Source organism: Trichomonas vaginalis, chromosome IV (assembly GCF_026262505.1).
Source record: "Trichomonas vaginalis G3 chromosome IV, whole genome shotgun sequence".
NCBI classification, from domain to species: domain Eukaryota; phylum Parabasalia; order Trichomonadida; family Trichomonadidae; genus Trichomonas; species Trichomonas vaginalis.
Genome location: NC_067206.1, coordinates 31,977,340 through 32,000,897, shown reverse-complemented (window position 1 = coordinate 32,000,897; position 23,558 = coordinate 31,977,340). Strand labels below are relative to the sequence as shown.

At 32.0% G+C, this 23,558-nt stretch overlaps 8 protein-coding genes, 1 non-coding gene and 1 pseudogene across 10 annotated transcripts, besides 11 other annotated features; 4 read left to right on the top strand and 6 right to left on the bottom strand.

Annotated features, from left to right (window-relative positions):
• Positions 1 to 4,640: part of a mobile genetic element that runs on past the window's edge.
• Positions 1,042 to 1,455, bottom strand: TVAGG3_0205370 (protein of unknown function, DUF4106 family; the record flags this gene model as incomplete). Its single annotated transcript, XM_051226453.1, has 1 exon — positions 1,042 to 1,455. A coding segment is annotated over one exon (414 nt), but the record flags the coding sequence as incomplete, so codon positions are not given.
• On the bottom strand, positions 2,515 to 3,565 carry TVAGG3_0205360 (protein of unknown function, DUF4106 family; the record flags this gene model as incomplete). The annotated part of the gene is made up of 1 exon (XM_051226452.1): positions 2,515 to 3,565. A coding segment is annotated over one exon (1,051 nt), but the record flags the coding sequence as incomplete, so codon positions are not given.
• Positions 4,641 to 4,994: 354 nt separating the features above from the next.
• TVAGG3_0205340 lies at positions 4,995 to 6,453 on the bottom strand (annotated as a pseudogene). The gene has a single exon. A coding segment is annotated over exon 1 (1,459 nt).
• Positions 6,454 to 7,559: 1,106 nt separating this feature from the next.
• TVAGG3_0205330 (phage tail repeat-like family) lies at positions 7,560 to 7,968 on the bottom strand (the record flags this gene model as incomplete). The annotated part of the gene is made up of 1 exon (XM_051226451.1): positions 7,560 to 7,968. A coding segment is annotated over one exon (409 nt), but the record flags the coding sequence as incomplete, so codon positions are not given.
• Positions 7,969 to 8,210: 242 nt separating this feature from the next.
• Positions 8,211 to 9,047: a mobile genetic element.
• Positions 8,211 to 9,047: a terminal%2Cinverted (terminal inverted repeat of Banshee-A1 transposon ID:TVAGG3_0205320).
• A 1,585-nt stretch (positions 9,048 to 10,632) lies between these two features.
• Positions 10,633 to 10,661: a mobile genetic element.
• Positions 10,633 to 10,661: a terminal%2Cinverted (terminal inverted repeat of ISTv1 transposon ID:TVAGG3_0205310).
• Positions 10,662 to 10,764: 103 nt separating this feature from the next.
• Positions 10,765 to 11,600: a mobile genetic element.
• Positions 10,765 to 11,600: a terminal%2Cinverted (terminal inverted repeat of Banshee-A1 transposon ID:TVAGG3_0205300).
• A 92-nt stretch (positions 11,601 to 11,692) lies between these two features.
• Positions 11,693 to 11,729: a mobile genetic element.
• Positions 11,693 to 11,729: a terminal%2Cinverted (terminal inverted repeat of Banshee-A3 transposon ID:TVAGG3_0205290).
• A 2,128-nt stretch (positions 11,730 to 13,857) lies between these two features.
• Positions 13,858 to 13,895: a mobile genetic element.
• Positions 13,858 to 13,895: a terminal%2Cinverted (terminal inverted repeat of Banshee-A3 transposon ID:TVAGG3_0205280).
• Positions 13,896 to 14,153: 258 nt separating this feature from the next.
• On the top strand, positions 14,154 to 15,419 carry TVAGG3_0205270 (regulation of vesicle fusion; the record flags this gene model as incomplete). The annotated part of the gene is made up of 1 exon (XM_001321932.2): positions 14,402 to 15,280. The coding sequence occupies one exon, from the start codon at positions 14,402 to 14,404 to the stop codon at positions 15,278 to 15,280; it is 879 nt and encodes a 292-aa protein (XP_001321967.1).
• A 55-nt stretch (positions 15,420 to 15,474) lies between these two features.
• On the bottom strand, positions 15,475 to 16,543 carry TVAGG3_0205260 (uncharacterized protein; the record flags this gene model as incomplete). The annotated part of the gene is made up of 1 exon (XM_001321931.2): positions 15,793 to 16,410. The coding sequence occupies one exon, from the start codon at positions 16,408 to 16,410 to the stop codon at positions 15,793 to 15,795; it is 618 nt and encodes a 205-aa protein (XP_001321966.1).
• Positions 16,544 to 16,672: 129 nt separating this feature from the next.
• TVAGG3_0205250 (xylulose kinase family) lies at positions 16,673 to 18,929 on the top strand (the record flags this gene model as incomplete). Its single annotated transcript, XM_001321930.1, has 1 exon — positions 17,395 to 18,879. One exon carries the CDS (start codon positions 17,395 to 17,397, stop codon positions 18,877 to 18,879), a length of 1,485 nt encoding a protein of 494 aa, XP_001321965.1.
• Positions 18,930 to 19,007: 78 nt separating this feature from the next.
• Positions 19,008 to 19,080, top strand: TVAGG3_0205240. The gene has a single exon. It is a non-coding gene; the product is annotated as a tRNA-Thr (tRNA).
• Positions 19,081 to 19,137: 57 nt separating this feature from the next.
• TVAGG3_0205230 (NUDIX domain-containing protein) lies at positions 19,138 to 19,927 on the bottom strand (the record flags this gene model as incomplete). Its single annotated transcript, XM_001321929.1, has 1 exon — positions 19,217 to 19,675. The coding sequence occupies one exon, from the start codon at positions 19,673 to 19,675 to the stop codon at positions 19,217 to 19,219; it is 459 nt and encodes a 152-aa protein (XP_001321964.1).
• Positions 19,928 to 21,887: 1,960 nt separating this feature from the next.
• On the top strand, positions 21,888 to 23,555 carry TVAGG3_0205220 (surface antigen BspA-like family; the record flags this gene model as incomplete). The annotated part of the gene is made up of 1 exon (XM_001321928.1): positions 21,888 to 23,555. One exon carries the CDS (start codon positions 21,888 to 21,890, stop codon positions 23,553 to 23,555), a length of 1,668 nt encoding a protein of 555 aa, XP_001321963.1.
• Positions 23,556 to 23,558: the final 3 nt, after the last annotated feature.

Here is a 23,558-nt window from a genome sequence, read left to right as displayed (position 1 = left end):
TTCTTGACTTTGTTGTTCCATTTGTTGCATTTGTTGTTCTTGAGCTATTTGTTGTTGAAGTTGTTCTTGTAATACAATACTTTCACCAGTTGCATCTTCCAATTCGAAACTTTCTGCCGTCATTGACAAATACATAGGACATAAAAGTTTTACAGGAACAAAGTTTGCGTCAACTAATGTCAACGTTATACTTGCCAAAGTGTTTGAGTTCACTAAGGTTGAAAATTCTGCATTCGAATGAACAATAGGCAAACCAGCAGAGAAAGTATTGTTTATACGCATAAGTATCTTTTGGTCATAGTAGTTTCTGTCGACATTCGAATAACACTTTGAACCTAAGTTTGAAACAATATATAAGATTGGTGTGCTTAATGTCAATGGAATAGACATTCCTTGTATGACACCTTTTCCTGTTATAGGAAACTGTTGGTAGTAAAAACCAGAAATAAGTTTTGTATTATAGCTCATATCGTTTATAGTAAACTCAGTCGGACATCCAAACATAATGAAACCTGCTCTAGTTGCAGCACATGTTACACCCGTACTTAAGTATTAAATAAGTCAACAAAACCTGTTGGTGGTATATCTGAGTAAGTATCTTCAAAGGAGTATTTTTTACCATTCACAACAATAAAGTCTTCTGGTGTCAAAAGAGCAAAACAGGCTTTAGTCGTCATTGTGTTTAATGTTAGTTTACAATATCGTCCTTGAGGACTTTGTAAGTTTGTTGTTATAGAATTATATGACTCAGGGTTTTTAGTCGTAATAGTATAAACCATTATATCTTCTGCCATTTATATATATTTAAAAGTTTTTCTGAAAGTGGAGAAGAACTTCATCTAAACTTTCACATGGCGTTTCTTGAAGTTCTCTGTCTAAGAAGTTCAAATATTTTGTAAAGACATAGAACTTTCCTTTGTCTACACGAACAAACAAAACAGGGTCTTTCATATCGTTCAAAAGTGTGTAAAGTCCTTTACATGAAATAAAGTCTATATTATTTTTCTTCAAACATCTTTCAAGAAGTTTTGACATTTTTACTTAGCAAATAAATTTTAATGAAATGTTGTGGTCGTCAAATATTTTTATGACGTCTGGGAAACTATACTTTAAGTTCAACGTTTCACCTCCTTTCATAACGTATATCTTGTCAATGACATTATATGAAACACCACAGCAACTAATGTCGGGTTCTATTTCTTTGATGTTTATATCGTCTGCCTCTGTCAAAAGTTTCAATAGTTCTTTCAAAACTTCATGAGGTGCAATGACATATGAGTTCACTTTTACAGGGTTGTGTTCGACCAAGTTTAACATTATACTTAAAGCTTGACAAATCTTCTCCTGAGTTTGAAGTTTGTCTTTCAGTTGTTGGTAGTCGTTTCGAATATCTGCAACAGAACTTAAGTCTCTGGTAACTTCAGGATATGTTGGTTGTTCTTTTACAGGAACAATTGTTATACCATCTTCGTCTTCGTATGGTTTCCCCACTTCAACATCTCTTTCTTTGACATTGACAATAACACTTTGACTGTTTGTTTGAGTTGGTGAATTTAACTTCACATCTGCCACCGCCATTAAACCTTTTGAAACACTTATGCTTCTATTTTTCGGAAATGACATTTTACTTAGAATAAAAAGATGGACGTATTTGAGTATCTCTTTGAATTGAAGCAAAACAAAGTTTATACTCACAAACAATACAAATACATTGACAGAATAGTTCTTTACACAAACAATGGAAAATGTTATAGAATAGCAATATTTGCTGAACCAAAATATTTTCATAAAGCAAAGAAAGTTGGTATAACTGAAATGGTGAAAGTTCTTGAAGCAGACAAAAATATAACAACAAAACTGACCGATATTTCTAAAGGAAAGTTTATAATACAATATTATGTCAAAACTGGCGTACTGTCAATATTTGACGGAGAGAAGTCAGTTCAAGAACAATTTACTGACCTGCTGCCAAAATCTGCTCGATGGAAGCTGTCGTTATGCCAATCTGAGGAGCCCCAGCAGGTTTCATCGAACGAATCTTCAAAAGAGCATCTTCCGTGAAAAGTGCTATTGGTTTTGTAAACTTCTTTGCTCTCAATTCATCTGGACCGTCTCTGTCACCAGTATATTGTATTTGAACTGTACCAACAGTTGAAATACCACCCATAAAGTCTTCTGAGTCAGCAAATGGAATGCCAAGCCAAAAGTTTGAACGGTCTCCATTTGTATATTGAGTTTTTTGACCTCCTGTATGAGTCCATACTTTCACATATGGCATAATAGAACTTTGCATTTCAGGGTTAATGGTTGTTGTGAAGTTGTTGTTAAAGTTCATAGCATCTAATGTCAAGTTGTATGACCTCATATCCTCAACTGTAGAATATTCTTCTCTTGGATAATATTTGCCATCTATGTTTATATGATATTTAATACCAGGGTTGTAGAAACAAGAATAGTCATTTATAGTTCGTCTGAACAGTACAAACATAGTATCTGCATGTTTCATTGCAGTTGTTAAAGCAATATCTGTTCTTGCACCTTCGGCTCCTGGATTTTGGTTTCCAACTTCACCTGCAAAGTCTTTGACAGATATTTGGTGTATAGGGAACATAAGTGGAACTGCAATATATTTGGCAGCTAAAGCATTTGAAATATCTGGGTCCAACATATAGACTGCAAGTCTGCTTTCTATTCTCTTGCATTCAAACTTTTCGCATGTGAACTTAACTGGGTCCCAAGCAGTATTGTTGTCTGCTGTTCCTGAGAAGTAGTAGTTTACTTCAGTGTTGAGGTTTGAGAAACCAAAGTCTAAGTCAACTTTCTCTTTGCACCATTTTCCAAATGGTATGCTGGCAGCTCCACCAGCTGTATCTGTAATAGTGAATGGGTCTTGTGTTGGTGCAATGACTAAGTTATTTTTGCTTGGAGTAAGTTCGATAGAAATTTTTCCTGCCCAGTTTGGCAAGTATCTTAAAAACCTGAAGATGAGGAAAGATGACAAAGGAACTCTAAGCTTCAGTTTTACTTTGGTTACTGCTGCTGCAGTTTGTCCAGAAAGGTTAACATAAACTCCTGGAACGTTAGGGTCAAGTCTTCTTATTTTCTCAATAGTTGCATACTGGTCTGTTTGTTCTCTAGCTTGTGGTTGTACTGAGTTTCTCAAAGCGAACCATTCATAGTTTGCCCATGTTACTGTTTGAACTAAGTCAGAGTTAGAATATATCTTATATCCCATGAAAACTTCTGGAGCATATTGGTATCCGACATAGAAAATTCCATTGCAACCTTTCTTGTCAGAAGGTTTTATTTCAATGTCTTGTTCCACGTATAAGAATGAGTTGTCAATAGAAATAATATGAAACCTGTCGCAAGCAATATCTACTGTTGTTGAAGAACCTTCTCCAAACTCACCTACGTTTCCATAAGAAACAGCAGTTGTATATTCGTAAGTTCCAGGAACTATTTCTGACCTTCTAATGGCATTGTCGCATTCGTTATACCATTCGGAAACATTTCCGTTCATGGCATCCAAAACTGTTGGCGTTATATTCTGAGCGGCGTACATTTCATATGGGTAAAAATATAGAATAGTTGAATTTATGTGTCATAATAGAACCCACTCGTACCAAGCTTTACTTTCTTCCTGACTGAGTTTTTAACTCTTCTTTTTTTCATTGCCACTACTTTCACTAGATGAAGTTACTTCTTCACTACTTTCACTTTGTTCTACTCTTCTCTTCTTCTTTGGTGTCGCTTTTGGTAACTTGCCCTCTGCTTCAAGTTGTTGCATCTTTGCCTCATGTTCACCTAGTATGTTGTAAATTTCCCATGTCCTTTTTGCCTTTGGGCTCTGGTCGCCCATCTCAGGTAACCTATATCCTAGAAAGATTTTGTCATAGTTTGTATTTGAGTCTTCGCTTATTGTTTGCATGACTCTTTCCTGAGTTTCCGGTTCAAGCTCTTCAAACAGTGCCTGTCCATATGGAATAAGCTCGTTTCCAAATATATGTTTTTGTAGCCATTCTGGTTTTCTTTCCATGTTACCAACAATATCTTTTGTGAATGGGAAAGCTTTTACCCAATCTTTCAGTCTTGCGTCATTTATTTCTGTAGTTGGTTTTATTTTGTCAAGGAACATGTTTTTCAATACTAACATTTCATTTGGTACTGTCCATTTGAGTTTTCTTAAATATTCATCCCTTCTCGGTTCATTGTCTGCAAAGTAAGTTTTTATGACATTTTGCAAACTTTCGTTTGCAAGGTCATGTACAATAGGTTCTTTCTTCTCTCTCCCTAACTTTCTTTCTAAACTCTTCACCAAATATACCATCTCTATGGTTCTGTGTAGTTCTTTGAGATAAATGTTCTAGAACGTCAGGTGTTATATTTCCATCAGCCATGTTCATTTCATACTGGTCCAAAATATCTGCATGTTTCATATCTTTCAATGGCATTAAAGCTGCGCTGAAAATACCAGCTATATCTGGTTCACCATTCACTTCCATTGCGTCTACAACTTCTTGGAATTGTGGTTGTAAGTTTATGAACCACCTCTCCGGATTAGCTTTATGACCCCATCTCATTGTAGTTCCATAGTCTGCAGAAACAAAAGTAGGTTTGTTTCCATATTGGCTAGGTTCTGAATGAACTTTAAACAATGTTTCATTTCTATATGTTTTGTTGAAATTTAACCTTTTATTTTCACCGAGTTCAGCCAAAGATTGAACGTTATATGGTCGTAAGTAAAAAGGATTATTGTATTTGCGTACATTATCTTTCAGTACTTCCATTCTATGCTGAATATTTTCATCTGATGTTGGAGTCTTTTGTATGTCGGCGAACATTTTTCGATATTCTTCTACTCTGTCAGCCGAATTTTTCTTAGACTCTTGGAAAGATTCCATATTCTCCGCATACACTTGTTGAGGGTCAAGATTTTTCGGCTGTTCCAAATCTTCATCTAGTTCTGTGAAGTTAGTTTCCAAAGGAGGGACTTGTTCGTTTCCTTCAGGCTCTTCTAGCTGTTGTTGCTGAACTATTTCTTCCATGTCTGGTTGTATCTGAACTTCTTCCTGTTGAGTTTCTTGTACCTCATCTGCTGGCATTTCATATATTCCGAGACCATTTTTAACAAGTTCCCTATCTAAGTCATCCGGACTCATAAACCTTTCTTCTTTCGTTCCGTCTCTATTTTTTACGCGTTTCATGAAGAGAGTTGAATTATCATTTAGCTCTGACACCAAATATCTCGGAGTAAATTCGTTCATGTCATTTGGATGATATGCTATTAAATCATATCCCTTAGCGAGCTTGTATTTTCCAGGTTTGAAATTATATCCCATTTGGTGCTGAACCATAAAGCTAAATAGGTTCGGGTCAGTATTTCCTTCCTTGAACTTTTTAATAGCTTCTTTATATCTGTCACTAAAGTCAAGAGTATCTGGGTAACCATAATCTTCCTTAAGCATTTTTAAGAATTCTTGGTTTCCTTGTTCTCTACTTCTTTTATGTCCTTGCTCTGTTTGTGCTGGTTGCTGTGCAGTGTTTTGAACTGTTGGTTGCTGTGCTGGTTGTGGAGGTGGTTGTTGTGCTGGTTGCTGTGCAGTGTTTTGAACTGTTGGTTGCTGTGCTGGTTGTGGAGGTGGTTGTTGTGCTGGTTGCTGTGCAGTGTTTTGAACTGTTGGTTGTTGTGCTGGATTTTGAACTGTTGGTTGTTGTGTTGGTTTTGGTGCATGCCTGTGTCTGTGTCCATGTGACGATGTAAATGTTTTAGGTAGTCCGGGTGCAGGTGCTTCTCTTGGAGGGTTTGGTGGTATATAAGTTCCACTAGCTAGTATATAAGTTCCACCAGCTGGTATATAAGTTCCACCAGCTGGCACATATGTTCCATCTGCAGCGTAATGTCCTACCTGACTCTTCGTTTTTAAGAAAGCATTTACTAGGTCTGTTTTGGTCTGTTGTAACTCTTTTTCTTGACTTTCCACAACAGTTGCTCTAACGGCGTCATAGGCACTTTGAACTGCCTGTCTCGTTGCTGCATCTGTTATTTTCGTCATATTTTGTGCTACTTCTCTTAACTCTTTGTCGAAACCTTCAGACTTCAGTTTCTTTCCAGATGAGAAGTCGTTCACTAGTTTCACCTTACTATGAAGAGCTTCGAAGGCATTCTTAAAGTCAGCATTCATTAAAGCTTCATTTGAACTGTCTTCATCCGCTTGTATTTTTGTCCTTATTGACCCTATAAGTTGGGCTGCTTTAGCGTTGGCTTGGGCATCTAACCAGTCATTATTAGCTTTTATATTCTGCGCTTTTCATTGCCTTTTGCATGGCTGCGTCGTTATTTTTACTTTCTTGTGCTAAGTTTTCATACTGTACGGTTTGGTTTTGCAACTGTAAAAGTTTTTCTGCCTTTACATTTGCTTCAACTTCTTTTTTATACTCATCGCTATCCATATATGTCTTCAGGGCTTTTTGTTTATTTCTTCATCTTTCAGTACTTTATATTGAGTATGGTTTTTCAAATTTATAACATCTTGTTCCATTTTTGCTACTTCTGCTGCTTTTTCTGACATTTTTTCGCATATTCCTCTGTACTTAGTTCTTTCAGTTGTTCTTCTTTCTTCTTTTTCTCTACGTTTAACTCATTGAGTTTCTTTGTGTGTCTGTCATATTCTAGTTTCTTTTCGTTTTCACTTATTTGCTTCTGTATGTCTATGTTTGACTTTTTGACATCTGTTATTTGATTTTTGAGTGAACTCAAATTCATTTGACTTTGAGGGTTATAGGCTGTTCCGTCTGCAGCTCCACCATAGCCTGCCATTTTCGCTAAAAGTGCCGCTCTTAAACCTCCACTCTGTGCACCAATGACTCGGTTTAAAAGCATAGGATTGCTTGACATTTGTTGCAACATAGTGGGGTCATTCAGCATTTGTTGTTGCAACTGTTGTTGTGGTGTCAGTTTTACTTTTGGATGTTTCAATGCTCCCTTCCTCTTACGTATATTCTTACGTAGCTTACGTGGCATTTTAAGTGAAGTTAAAAAGCGGCTTTTGACAGATGGAACACATACTTTTTCAGTAAGGACATATGGGGTAGAAATGAGGTTAGAAAAGAGGTTAGATCTAACCATCTACCCTAAAATATATTTTTGCCGAATTCTGTATAAAATTCTGAGTAAAATGACAGATGTTTATATGACACTTTCTCCAGTTTATAGGACCTCTCTCATATTCTATCTTGTCATATATAAACTCATAGTCATGTATGTCCTCTAACCATCTCATAACGGTTTCCAAACCACTTTTATCGGATGTAAAGTAAAAGCATGGATGGTTATGTATAACGTCTAAAGTTTCTAAAGAGTCTCTCAAAGTCCAGTCTACTTGGTATTGAAAATCCCATGTGTTATAGAACGGCGGGTCCACTATAAAGAAACATTTCCTTGTCTTTATATTTTTCATACAACTCTGTCCAATGACATCTCACAAACTCTATACCCTCAATATATTTTTCTATGTCCTCTTTGAAAACATTTGTATAGTTAAGATATAAAACTTTTGACATAAGTGTTTCAATGTCATGAACTCTTATAGCACCACTATATAATAGTCTAGCAGATATACTATCCCAGTCTATATATTCTGCTTTTTTCAAAACCTCTCTCACAATATTTTTCTTATCTAATGGTATACGTTCCATCTTACCTATAGGTATCTTTTCTTTTAACTCTTTCAATATATTGTTTGTGTCTGGAATATGTTTGAGACGGTCCATATAGTTGTCGAAGTCATTGCATATAATCTTTGAGTCTGGGAATATTATATGACATAAATGGGATATATAGAAACTTCCACCGAACAAATCTACAAATGTTAGACCATTCGGTAGTTTCTTAAGTTCTCTCAATATAATATCTTTACATCTACTCTTATTTCCAAAGAACGGTAACGGTGGTTTTGTAAAATTCATTTATATATAATAATAAAAATGTTTTTACCCGAAAAGTGACAGAAAAGTGACAAAACATGAAAACATATATAATTTGTGAAAAGCTCCTGGAAGCCCTCCGAATAAAAACTTCATTTATACTAATCATCTTCAGGGCTAGAAGGCACGAAGTGCCTGGAAGCCCCACTACCTTTTTAGATTTTAATCATTTATATGCGGTTGTCCTACCGTAGATTGAATTTTATTTCTTGGTGGAGATTCTTGTTATAGACCGAAAATAGATTTTTTCGGTTTTCTCTTCAAATAATTGAAAGAATGATACTATTATAGGTTTATTATATTATATAGCATATAATCATGCTATAGCCGAAAATTATAAGTTTTGAGAAGATTGAATATAACACAAATAAATTTGAATGTAAGTTAAATTGCTTGTTGTTTTTAATAGCTATTTAATGAGAAATCCAATATTGCAAAATTCAAATTGAATGATTGAAAGAACAGAAAAAGTCATTCTTTTCAATTTCGAATATGTTTCATTGTATTTATAATTATATGGCAAATAAGATATTTAAACTTAATTTTTGAAGGAAAATTCACAAAATTGAATAAATTCAAATAATTTTTATTCAAAAATAAACTAGTTATTTGAGTTTAATACTAATTATCTATTCAAACTACAAAGTTTGTAATTTAAAATATTTTGTGAGATCAGATTGAATTAATTCAAGGTTCTTTTCAATTAATATTAATGACCATATTACGCATTTTCGAACATTCTAAACCAAATATATAAAAATGGGAGACGAATGTTAAATTTGCTAGACATGGGGAGTTGTCTGCAAAGTTTTAGCTCTTTATCTCTAACAAAAAATTAATTTTTAAAAAAATGACCGAATACGTTTCACAGCGAGAAAAAAATAAAAGCAAGATAGAATTTTCTAGACAAAAAAAGTTGTTTACCGAGTTTTAGCTCTTATCTCTAACAAAAATTAATTTTTAAAAAAATGACCGAATACGTTTCACAGCGAGAAAAAAATAAAAGGCAAGATAGAATTTCTAGACATAAAGAAGTTGTTTACCGAGTTTTAGCTCTTATCTCTAACAAAAATTAATTTTAAAAAAATGACCGAATACGTTTCACAGCGAGAAAAAAATAAAAGGCAAGATAGAATTTTCTAGACATAAAGAAGTTGTTTACGAGTTTTAGCTCTTATCTCTAACAAAAATTAATTTTTAAAAAATGACCGAATACGTTTCACAGCGAGAAAAAAATAAAACTGTACACTGATTTTCATTTTCATTTCCAGTCACTTTACTTATTATTTTTTCTTTTTTCATTTTAATTATAAATTATTTCATAATTCGTTTATTTACGTTACCATTTTCTTTATTCTGTTGAATTCCATACTAGACACTTATAGAATATTTTGATTGTTAACGTACTTCATTAGAATGAATCCTTACAAAGGTATGTCGATCGAATTTACCTAATTGGTATTTCCAATCAGATTGAAGAAGGTAAAATGACATGGGAAGAAGCTTGCACCCATGTTCCCATCGCCCCAACCCTCCAATCAAATTATTTAAAATATTTAGATGTTTCAAAATCTTTTTTACAAAATCAATTTAGCTTACAGAATTCCCATTGCCTAAAGGCAAAAGGTCGTAGGGTCAATCCCTACGACCAAATCAAAGCTCTTGCTGTGATACATGACCACTGGGCCTTTCCCTGTGGTCAAACAAAACAATGGAAACGTTTGAAATTACAACAAATGATGTATCTTATAGAGAAGTACGCAGATACTTCAAAGAAAATCATTTCACCAAGACGCGATTAGAGCATGCCGGGCCAGAAACAGCAGTAAGATATTGGGCGCTTTCACCCAATCTTATCTGGCACGCAGATGTTCATTATTTTAGGGGTGTTCGTGGCCAGTATATTTATGGCATATTCGACGATTTTAGCCGCAAAGTCCTAGCGTGTATACAAATACCAGATATGCTGGCAGCGACGACAGCGAACGTTGCGGCTTCCGCCTTCATTGAATTTGGGCCCCTTATTGTTTCTGGACCGACAACGGTTCAGAAAATAGGGGCGCCTTTCAAGATCTACTTGATCTTTAGGGCGCCCAATGGCGGCATACAGACTCTCATTCTCCCTACCAAAATGGGAGATTGAGAGATTCTGGCTGACATTGGAGCGCTGCCAAAGCATTCAGGCTATTCCTGCCTTTATTTGGGAGTACAATAATAACACACCGCATGAAGATCTCCCAATTAATCCATTAACTGGAACAAATTACACGCCAAATCAAATGTATCAGCTGAAACCGAAATACACAAATGCAGATACAGAAAGGTTGTGGCAAATATGGGATACAGATACAGGCATGACCGCTGTTGACACATTCACAGCCGTAATAATAAACATAATTTTTTAATTTCATTTTTAACAAGTTTTTTTAAATGTATGTAATGAATAATTCATTAGAATATGATAATGCACATTGTAACAGAATAGAACAATCACCAAATTTTTGTTTGAAATTATAAAATAAAAGTAAAAAGTATAAGTAATCTAACCAAAAAAGATATTTAAAAGAATTTTGGAAAAAACAGAATAAGGATAATGATATTATTTTAGATACACAATCGATGTACTGAAGAATAATCCGGTAAAATGATGATATAAAATTAGATTATTTTACAAGTAGCTAAAAGAATAAAACTATATATAAAATAAATGAAGTTTAATGAAACAATAAAGGTTAAATAAATAATAAAGATTTTTATTTATATCAGTATTGAGAAGAAGTAACAGCTGACACTTGGTAGACAACTTCTTTATGTCTAGAAAATTCTATCTTGCCTTTTATTTTTTTCTCGCTGTGAAACGTATTCGTCATTTTTTTAAAAATTAATTTTTTTGTTAGAGATAAGAGCTAAAACTCGGTAAACAACTTCTTTATGTCTAGAAAATTCTATCTTGCCTTTTATTTTTTTCTCGCTGTGAAACGTATTCGGTCATTTTTTAAAAATTAATTTTTTGTTAGAGATAAGAGCTAAAACTTTGCAGACAACTCCCCCATGTCTAGCAAATTTAACATTCGTCTCCCATTTTTATAATTTGGTTTAGAATGTTCGAAAATGCGTAATATGGTCATTAATATTAATTGAAAAGAACCTTGAATTAATTCAATCTGATCTCACAAAATATTTTAAATTACAAACTTTGTAGTTTGAATAGATAATTAGTATTAAACTCAAATAACTAGTTTATTTTTGAATAAAAATTATTTGAATTTATTCAATTTTGTGAATTTTCCTTCAAAATTAAGTTTAAATATCTTATTTGCCATATAATTATAAATACAATGAAACATATTCGAAATTGAAAAGAATGACTTTTTCTGTTCTTTCAATCATTCAATTTGAATTTTGCAATATTAGATTTCTCATTAAATAGCTATTAAAAACAACAAGCAATTTAACTTACATTCAAATTTATTTGTGTTATATTCAATCTTCTCAAAACTTATAATTTTCGGCTATAGCATGATTATATGCTATATAATATAATAAACCTATAATAGTATCATTCTTTCAATTATTTGAAGAGAAAACCGAAAAAATCTATTTTCGGTCTATAACACTTGGTGGAGATTCTTTGACATTTTTAGATCACAAATTGAAATTTGTATTTCACAATTTTTTTCTTCTACCTTCCAAGGTAAATAAATTGTAATAAACAGAAATTCATCAAAAGTGACAGCTCTCAATTTTTTGACATTCGTAAATTCTAAATTGAATGAGAAAAATGAAATAATACTAAGCATAATACAATATTCTAGATTTAATTATAATTAGGAAAAAGTTAGTTTTGAGAGTACTTTTCATAGGCATATAGAATGAAATCTTCTGAAAAATAATATCACATAAACTCATATTATTTTCTAATATATAACTATTTTATATAAAATCAAATTCAATGATCTTAAAAGCGAAGGATAAACCTCAAAATTTACGAATATAATGAGTGGGAATATAATGCTTATCTATCATAAAACCATATGAAATATCAATTTTGCTTTACGCCTAATTTTTGACGACAATTAGCAAAAAATGTTAAATGTTAACACTCAGTCCATTTGAATATGAAAAATAAAATTGACTTTGATTAAATGTTTTTATTTATCTTGCAATTCTTCTTGCGACCAAAGATTTGAATAAAAGTTCAAAAAATAAGATAGCTTAAAAAATAATATACGGTAGTGTTTACTAATAGATGAATAGTATATAAATTCTATTAAAATGGATTTGATCCAAAAAAATATATAAAATTTGATCATAAATAAAATCGTTTTAAATTACTTCTTCATTTAAATTATAACAATTATTTTTGGTTTTATATTTTTTTGGATCAAATCCATTTTAATAGAATTTATATACTATTCATCTATTAGTAAACACTACCGTATATTATTTTTTAAGCTATCTTATTTTTTGAAATTTGATTCAAATCTTTGGTCGCAAGAAGAATTGCATGATAAATTGTTGCATGCTAAGATCAGTCATAATGTAAACCTCTCAATTTTATTGTCGTGGGAAGTATCTCAATTCCTTCAAAAAAATTGAAAAACTATTTAATTTTAAAAATATAATACTTTTAATTAGTTAATTAATTGGAGATATTTTTAAAAATCACTTTTGATAATACTTTTGAGAACTTTAATTAAAAAAATATATTCAAAAATATCCAGGATATCAAGAGGGAATTGTTCCTTATGAGGTATATAGTTATGATGTATACCTCATAAGGAACAATTCCCTCCTTAAAATGAGAAAACTTGTTCGAAATTGTTTATCATTTCGAACAAGTTTTCTCGTTTTTAATAACAAACTAAAGGCTATGAGGCACTGATTATATATTAGTGCCTCACAGCCTTTAGTTTCTAATAGATAGCTGGGAAACTTTCTCCAAATGATAAGTTATTCAGAGAAAGTTTCCCAGCTATCAAGAGGGAATTGTTCCTTATGAGGTATATAGTTATGATGTATACCTCATAAGGAACAATTCCCTCCTTAAAATCGTAGACATTTTTATACTTATTAATCAACCATTCAAAATCATATTCCTCTGAAAAGTTATTTTATTAAAAATTTAGAATTTTAATAAATATAGAGTTTGAATTTCATACAATACCTATATATTTTCAATAATGGAATTTGAAAACCATTCTCAAAAGTTCTCAGAAAACCTTTTTTTCATTAATTTTAAGAAATCTGAGTATTAAATTAAGTGATAAATTCGTTTGACACTACTTTAATTTTTAAATTCAAAAAATTATATGTGCTTCTTAAAATGACTCAAAAAAATTTTATTATAAAATAATATATAATATTAAAAATCCCACAACATTTTTTTACTTTACATAATCGTACTTCCTCGACGATTAATTTCCACTCAATTTCTATCGTTGACCGAACTTAGCATGCAACAAAATAAAAACATTTAATCAAAGTCAATTTTATTTTTCATATTCAAATGGACTGAGTGTTAACATTTAACATTTTTTGCTAATTGTCGTCAAAAATTAGGCGTAAAGCAAAAATTGATATTTCATATGGTTTTATGATAGATAAGCATTATATTCCCACTCATTATATTCGTAAATTTTGAGGTTTATCCTTCGCTTTTAAGATCATTGAATTTGATTTTTATATAAAATAGTTATATATTAGAAAATAATATGAGTTTATGTGATATTATTTTTCAGAAGATTTTGTGTTCTTCTTCAAAATTTTATTTTTTTATTAAAAAGAATCTTTACAAAATATACATTTACTTTAATTAATATTTAAAAACGTGCTCTATCAAAAGTTCCAAAAATTCAATATTTTAGCTTTTCTGAATTGTCACTTTTGATGAATTTCTGTTTACAACAAAATAACTGATTGATTAATTAGCTATCAATTTTTGAATAAATACTTTTTCTGACGAAAATTTATTATTGTTATTAATAATGGTTTGCAGATGAAATATCGAAAAATTTTATGCATGAATAATCGAATTCAAAAAAAAATTTTATGTCTTCATCAATTCTATTTTTTGAGGTTTTAACTAATTGTTGTTGAAATATAATTGACCTCAGAAAAATTTATTCTATCAATTAGAAATCTTATTGAGAGAAAAAGTTATGAGTTTTTGAGTCATCTTTAACTGTCAGATTTCTTCATGACTGAAGAACCAAAAGTACAGCAGGATCAGGCTTCACCAAGTAAAAAACCGAAATTAGTTAAATCTAAACCACAAGCCGCTGATCCAAATGTTAAAGTTGATAGATACGGTCAGATTATAGATGGAGAAGTTAAAGAGAAAACAAAAGCCGAACTAAAACTTGAAGAAGAAGAAAATGTAGTTGAAAGAAGACACGAACAAAAATGGCTGCATATGTTGTCTCATTGGGACGAATTTACCGGTAAACACCATAATAAACTACGAGAACGCATTAAAAAGGGAATTCCGGATTCGTTAAGATCAAGAGCATGGCCGAAATTAATTATACCTCACTACGGAACGCAGGATTATCATCCAACCGATGTTGATAAACTTTTAGAAGGCGGAAATCAAGTAGGATATCAGACAATTGAAAAGGATCTTGCTAGAACAATGCCAAATTATCCAATGTTCAATAACGAAAAAGTTTTCAATTCGTTACGCCGCGTTTTATATGCTTACAGTAATAAAGATCCTGAACTCGGATATACTCAAGGCATGTCCGCAATTGCTGGATTATTGCTCTTATATTTGGACGAATCTACCGCTTATGATTGCTTTGAAACATTAATGCTCGATGAAAGATACGGATTAAGGCATTACTTCATACAAGAATTCCCAAGACTTAAATTACTTAATAAAGTCTGGGAAGAAATTATGAAAGAAAGATATCCAAAAGTATGGAAAACATTCACAAAGGTCAACTTAGAATCACTCTACTACACTCCTTCTTGGTTTTTGACCCTTTTCTTCAACCAAAAAATCGCTCCAATTCTTAAATTCCGTATTTTCGATCGTTTTTGCGAATTTGGCTCAAAGGCACTCATTTCCTTCGGTCTCGTCATTGTTTCAAGGCACAAAGATGATCTCATCAATAAACCCTTCGAAAAAGTAATTATGACAATGCAGCATCCATTCAAACGAGGTTCAAGTGAAGATTCAGGAAAAATGGATGATTGGCGTTACGTTCTCAAGAAATACGATGAGCTCTGGATTTCAGACGCAAAATATAAGACTTACTTCCAAAAAGCTGGAGTAGAGTACTTTAACTAATCATATTTGCACTATGTATTTGTTAACTTGTTATAAATTTTTATTTATTTATGTTTCTCTCTCTTTCCAAAAAAATTGAACTAATATTTCCAAATTAAAGCATTGATTGAATATGTGTAATCTTAGTAATTTTTGTATCATCGTAATGTTTCGACTTAATAATGATATATCGTGTTATTGATATTCTTTGGGATCTAAGAGAATGAAAGAGAATTCAAAATAACAAAAGAATTAAATAATCATCCTGACAAACAGTCCTTTGGTATTTTGGATAAGTAAATCTCAAGTGAACCGGAAAAAAAATTCAGTTCTCCTTATAAATAAGAGAGTTAAAAAAGATTTGATTCGAACAATTTATATTTTATAAACAAAAACAAAAAATTACATAACAAGTATAGAATAAAGAAAGAAAATAAAATTTGCATTAAAATCTTACTAAATTAAATCAAATGCATAATAGAAAAAGAGACTTTGCCTCTTCCTAATAGCAAATGATTATACGGATTTGGACACTACTCAAAGAGCCAATCTTCTTCATCCATACTATTAAATTGATCTTCCCAACTCATGTCAGACATTGCATAGCTTGGCTTGCTTTCTGCTTTGAGTTGTTCTATTTTTGTCGTTAAAGGTAAAAATAAACTAAAGTAAGTAATAGAAATATTCTGTTCCAATCCGTCGAAAGAATTCTTCTGTCTGATCAATTCTAGAAAGTTTATAAGCCACTTGAGATCTGTCCTATTTATGTCATGAGAATGCATATGGAAAAATGCTTCATCAGAATAAATATCTTTCAGATACTCGAGCTTATCCAGCATTTGCATGACAAGTTGTTGAGTTGGAGATCCCGGCATTTCTGCTTGGTCGCTATACATACCACTGGTTTCATGCAATTTTGAAGAAACGCAATGCTGGTAAGCGGCACCATCTTCTCCATACTGTATATAGCACACTTGATCTATTTCGCTTGCTTTATCTTGTGCTTCTTGTTTTATGGTCTTCTGATCATTAATTTGATTGTTTTCTATAAGCATTCTTTCGATAATATCAGCTACATGTTTCTTGACAACTTTTCTTTTTGGGCGAGCACGTCTTGGTAAGTTTGAATAGTTGCCAAGAGGGTCAATCATATTTTTTAGGAAAAATTTTTCTCAGAAATTTAATACTGAAAAAGATTGATGTATGGTAATATTTAAATATAATTTAATTTGATTAATTATAATTGAATAGGTACCTCACAATTTATTTCACGGTGTTTATAATTTCTAAAATGGTTTTTACTAAAATGATTGTTTTCTAAAATTTGATTCTATCCGAAATTTCTGTGAGCTTCCTTCTGATAAAACGGATTTGATCGTTGTTTTATTGCTTCATCTAAAATGGATAAAACTTTTCCAATCAACATTTAAAATATAAGATTTTTGCTCAACTATTGGGGTTACGGAAATCAAAATTAAATCTTATCAAAGCAGATTCCATAACTTGTGCACTACTCTATTTGCAACTAGCGCGCCAAACTTAGCAAATGCACGATGTAGGATATTATTTCACTGAATATGAATCGATATCTCAGCTCCTTATTCATGTAAATTCTTATTCACATTCCACCATTGTACATCAGTACTCCTTATTTAGAATTATCCATCCTTTTTAAAAGTGTTGAGCATATAATTTATCTTTGAACGTTTCAAGAGGGAATGAATTTTATATTTATTGCTTTCGATATTCATAAAAACTTAAAATAAATCATTACCACGTATTAATAACAAGCAATTTAATAGATTTTGTGTTTGGATAATAAAATTGCTAGAAAATCCTTTTACCAATTGGAATATGGATAATGGTTCGGCTTTTTAATATATTTCGATGTTTATTTTGATTATACAACTTTATGAAACGGAAAGTAAATGTAAAAAAAATCAAAATTATCAATAACCTTAGTGGTATCGATATGCTATTGTACACAAGAATATAAAACCCAAATGAAGAAGTAAAACTTTTACTGTTGGCCCCTTCTTGAAGAAGTGAGGTGGGAAGATTTTGATGTTTATCGCGATTTGAATACTTTATTTTGTAAAGTATTCAATATTTTCACAGGTTATAATTGCGAATCAATGACTAGCTCCATTTACATCGGTATCGACAACGGCACACAAGGCACCAAAGTTATTGCATATTCTTCTGACGAGAAAAAGATTCTCGCTACAGGCTATAGCGCTCATAAGATAATTGAGAACAATGAAGGGCGTAGGGAGCAAGATCCTCAATGGTGGATTGATGCAGCTGATGAAGCAATGAAGAAAGTGTTATCAGATCCAAATGTTGATCCAAAGAAAGTTAAAGGAATTGGTGTATCTGGACAACAGCATGGATGTGTTGTTCTTGATTCAGAAGGTAAGGTTTTAAGACCAGCAAAACTCTGGTGTGATACAGAAACAAGCCCAGAATGCGATTATTTAACAAATAAATTAGGAGGAATCGAAAAGGTTGTTGAATTAATCGGAAACTCCATTGCTGCTGGATTTACTGTCTCCAAGGTTCTTTGGATCAAGAACCATGAACCAGAAACATACGAAAAAATCAAGATGATTTTACTTCCACACGATTACATCAACTATTGGCTCACCGGTAACTACACAACCGATATGGGTGATGCATCAGGTACAGCTTACTTCAATGTTCGTACAAGAACATGGTCAAATGAAATTCTCAACGCAATTGACGAGAAGAGAGACTGGTCGAAGTGTCTTCCAACAATCCTTAAGTGGAATGAAAAGGCAGGAACCGTCAGAAAAGAGATTGCTGACAAGTACGGCTTCCCATCCGATGTAATCGTTTCAAGTGGCGGCGGAGACAACATGATGGCTGCTATCGGTACTGGTAATGTTAAGCCAGGCGTTATTACATGCTCATTAGGCACATCTGGAACCATTTTCTCATACGCAAGTTCTCCAATTGTTGATAAACAAGGAGAATTAGCTGCTTTCTGCTCAAGTAACGGCGGATGGCTTCCTTTGATATGTACAATGAATGTTACAGTGTCAACAGAACAAGTTCGTAACTTATTAAGAGTTGATATCAAAGAATTCAACAATTTGGTCATCCAAGCGAAGCCAGGATCCGATGGATTACGTCTCTTACCATATTTCAATGGCGAGAGAACCCCTGCAAGACCAAGAGGACATGCAGTTTTCTCTGGAATCACATCTTCGAACTTTACACGCGAAAACATGGCCAGATGTGCCATGGAAGGTGCAACAATGTCAATCAGATATGGCATTGACATCCTCGAGAGATGTGGAATCAAGAAAGCTGAAGTAAGATTAGTAGGTGGTGGATCAAAGTCTTTAATTTGGAGACAGATCATCGCTGACATCTTTGATTGCCCTGTTGTCATCCCAGATGCAGCCGAAGCTGGTGCAATGGGTGGTGTTTTGCAGGCAATGGCATGCGCAACAGGAAAGGACCTTATCGAGTTATGTGATGAACACGTGAAGGTCTCTGGATCAAAGTTGATGCCAATTCCTGAAAATGTCAAAGTATATGAAACTGTATACAAAGAATATTTGAAACTCGACAAAGCTTCACAGCAGCTTTAAAACTCCCATGTAAAAAGAACTTATTTAATAAAAATGATTGATTTTTTTCGCCAACTATTGATAATTAATGGAATTTCAATAAATTTTATTTTTCATTTTCTATATTATAGAAATTGAATAAATGTAAAGCCTGCGTAGCATAGTGGTTATTGCGTGCGCCTTGTAAGCGCAAGGTCGCCGGTTCAACTCCGGTCGTAGGCAAAATTATTTTTCAAGGTTAAACATTGAAATTTTTTTATCATGATAAATTTTACTAGTGTGATATCCAAGTCAATCTTTGCATGGAAAATAACAAAACTCAGTGTAAAAGTCGTTGATAATTAGAAATTATTATAATTTAAAACATTTTTTGAGCTCTCTCGATGATCTTCTTGAAAATCGGATGCATCATGTATTCTTCATTAATTTTGCATACTTCGTCAACAGGGATCCATCTAACCCCACTATTTTCATCGGGTTTCACAACAAGTTGTTCATTTTCATCTGCTTCGAGTATGTATGTTAAATTAATGTGTTGATGGCTTGATACCCATTTTCCGTTCTTTACATGTCCCCATACAGGAATAATATCTAGGCATACTGGTTCCGGTGAGACAACACGAACATTTACGCCTGTTTCTTCTTTGGCTTCCTTCATTGCTACATGGAGGAAGTCTGGATCACCATCATTGTGGCCGCCGGTCCAAGTCCAAGATTTGTAAATGTTATGGTAGATGAAAAGTGTTTTTGTACGATCCTTATTGAAGATAAAGGATGATGAGGAAAAATGAGCGAAAAGGTTTGTCCTTAATAACATATTATCAAAGGAATCGATATATCGGAGTGTAGTAAGTCTATCTTAAACTTCCTGGTCGCACTGGGGTTTAAAATCCTCAATAACTTTCCTTAACTGTTTGTTGATTTCTGGCGAACTCATTCTATCAAAAATCGTCACTTTTCTTTCAAAAAATACAAATAAAAATTCCATATTTCAAAAGCGTTTATATAAATGTTTTTAATTGAAATTTGCGTTTACAAATGTTGGCACTTTTAATGGTCAAAAAACGAGTGCTGTCAGCCTTTGCATACCTCAAATTCATAAATCTACTTTGCAATTTAGCATGCTTTCAGTTTCCCGTAGACAAAATTTGTGTTTGTTTGCATAATTATAATCTATTTTTATATTTTATTTTTTATTGCTGAATTCTTTAAGCATTTTCACTAGTTTTAAACTCACTAAAAATGAAAATTATTATCTCAATGGAATTTGATAATTCTTAATTAATCCAAGCATGTGAACAAACTCATATGTCAGTGTATATAGTTCTATATAAACATCAAATGAAATCTGATTATGCAAAGCATAAATCTATATGTTGTTGATGGATAAATGAACTTTATATCTTTCTTCAATTGGTTACAGATATGTTTTATAGGTGTTTGCATTTGGCAATACCTATGAAATTGAGCAAAGCCAAATTGCAATTTGAACTTCTTGGATAAAATGAAAAAAATGAACAAAAGATCATTGGATTTTAGATATTGTTTTTTTGAATATTTACCGATATCGTTTTAATCCAATTTTTTCTGAGAATTAATCGGAATAATAAACTCCTTTTTTTTATTTAGGTACCCTATTCAATTTCTATCGTCACCATATGGAGAGGTCAGGCCCATATCATAAAACATTAAGTTTGGACTTACTAAGACATGTAAGAATTACCTTGCTTGTATAGGGGCATTAAATACTTTTAGATGCTAAAATCTTCAAAATTAATTTAATTTGATATTCAAAATATGCACGAAAACGTAAATAAATACGGATCTAGCTCTCACATATCTCTATTTTAAGCATTGATAAGTATTTCTACATTCTATTTTAAAAAATATTCAAATTTCACAATATTCTTTTCATTGATAATCTACATATTAACGAGAATGATATAACTTTTCATGTGTTTAGAAGTTCTTAGCTTTAGTACTGTATTGTTGAAAAAATTATTGAAGACTTTTTTCTTTTTGAGAAATTAATGCAATAACCAAAGAGGAATTGCATATGCTGCGCACTAAAATTATAGAAATGTCTCTAATTAGACACAAATAGAGATATTCGGAAATAAAAATTTGAAATTTTGATCAAAAACGCTATTTTCTAATCATTTTTATTTTAACTATATATAAAGTATCTTTTTCTATAATTTATACTTGATGGTTTAAAAGACGTTTAGACTCAAAATTTTACTGCATTTCATGTGGTAACTATGCTTTATCACTAACTACCTCCTTGTTTCAACCCTGAACAATATATTATACCTCCCAATGCAGGTATTACTCCAACAAAATTAGCAATTTGGCTATTGTCTAAAATTTTCTCAAAGAAAGAGAGTAAAGTCCCATTTTTAGAATTCGAGCTATATTAGAATGCAACTTAGACAAAAGGTTACAGTTTCAATACACATATTCAAAAAATTTGCATTCGAAATTTAAGATAAAGTACAATTTCCAAAAAAGAGTATCGAATCAGTGCACAAATATGCATTTACATGCTTACACTAGCTTGCACTAGTATTAATAATTTTGAAATTAATTTTCAAATTATTCCCATACCTTTTGCAAAATTATTATGCTTATGATTCTAAGCATAGTTAAGCGATCTCGAATTTGAATTGCTAAGAAAAAATAATTAGTAAAAAATTTGTCTATGCATTCTGTATGATGCTACTAACTATATTAGCAGCATACCTAAAATCTTTTCAATATTTTTGAGGGAATTTGAATGGTACCGGTTGAGAGCTTTTTTAATTAAGGTACTATTTCGATAGAATTTGAATGGTACCCCTTCAATTTTGTGAGGGACCCCCTTTCATTTTTTGAATAGGGTACCTTAAATGAAAAAAGGACCTTAGTTTATGATTTCATATCGAAAATGGAGCTTTAAAAGAATATGTCAAATGTACTATGTTAAAATGGACTCAGTTTTCTGATCATTGATCCGAAAAGTTTAACCTCCAAAGTCATTTTTTTTAATCATGCTGAGCCTTTTCTACATTTATTGTTTGTCATTGAAAGTAGCAATCAATGACATCGAATACGAAGGTAATTCCCTTGATGATATACTAGAGAATAATAAAATCAAGAAAGATTCAGTGAAAACGATTCACGTTTTATCAGGTAACTTTGACATGAAAGGATTTGCATCGAGAGATTATTCAAATCTTGAAACATTTGAACTTGAAGATGGCTGCTACAGCGGTCTAATTTCCAAAGATAATTTCGGATATTCAAAAAGTCTTAAAACTGTCAGAATATATAGTGAAATAACTACTGAGAAATTCTTCCTATATGGTAGCAACGTCACAGAAATCTGTTTCACAAATTTGAAAGATGAAAATTTAAGTTCATCCTATAAAACAGATAATCTTCAAAATATTACATTGATTGGTCCAACAACAATTTCAGATTATGCATTTGCTTTTTGTAAATTATTAACTACCGTTTCAATTCCAAATGCAACAATTATTAAAGAAAGTGGCTTTGATTCTTGTAAATCACTTAAGAACATAAATATGCCACATCTTACAATTGCTAATCATTCTGCTTTCAGTGGTTGTAAGGCTCTTGAAACAATTAATTTTGAAGAACTAACAACAATCGGTGATTTTGTTTTCGAGGATTGTGAATCACTTAAGAATGTAAATTTGCCACATATTACAATTGCTAATAACTCTGTTTTCAGTGAATGTAAGGCTCTTGAAACGATTAGTTTAGAAGAACTATCAACAATTGGTGACTTTGCTTTCTTAGAATGTGAGTCCCTTAAGAATGTAATTTTGCCACATATTACAAGCTTCGGTCAATCTGCATTTAGTGATTGTGGTTCACTTGAAACAATCGAATTTAATGAAGTAACATCAATGGGTAAATCTGCATTTTACAATTGCAAATCTCTTAAAAATGTAACAATTCCTCACATCAAAATTGTTGGTGAATCTGCATTTTATAACTGCCAAGAACTTGAAACAGTAAACTTTGAAGAAGTAACTGCTATTAATGAAGATGGATTCAATCAATGTAAGTCTCTGAAAAATGTAAATATTCCTCATCTTCAAACTATTGAATACCAAGCATTTATTGATTGTAAATCACTTGAAACAGTTAATTTTGAAGAATTAACAATTGTTGGTACAGAAGAATTTTCTTCATGCAAAGCTCTTAAGAATGTAAATATTCCACATCTCCAAACTATTAATGAATGTGGATTTGATAGATGTGAATCACTTGAAACAATTGAATTCAACGAAGTAACATTTTTAGGCAAATGGGCTTTTTTAATGTGTAGTACATTAAAGAATGTTCAACTTAAATCTGTGAAAACACTTTCAAGAGGATGTTTTGTATCATGTACATCAATTGTTGAACTTAATCTATCATCTGTAACAGAGATCATCGATAATACTGTATTTTCTTATTGTCCATCATTAAAGACTTTGATATTAACAAATTTGGAAAGAGTAAATTCAAGTTGTGCTGATATATTTGATTTTTGTTTTGATCTCAAGGATATATACTTTGGCAATTATCCGCCTAATGAATTCCATAAAAACATATCATTTAAAGGTATGACTGTTCATATTCCATCAGAGGATTCTTGGGGAAATTATGTTCCTCAATCTCAAGAAATTTCATCACCTCGATAATAA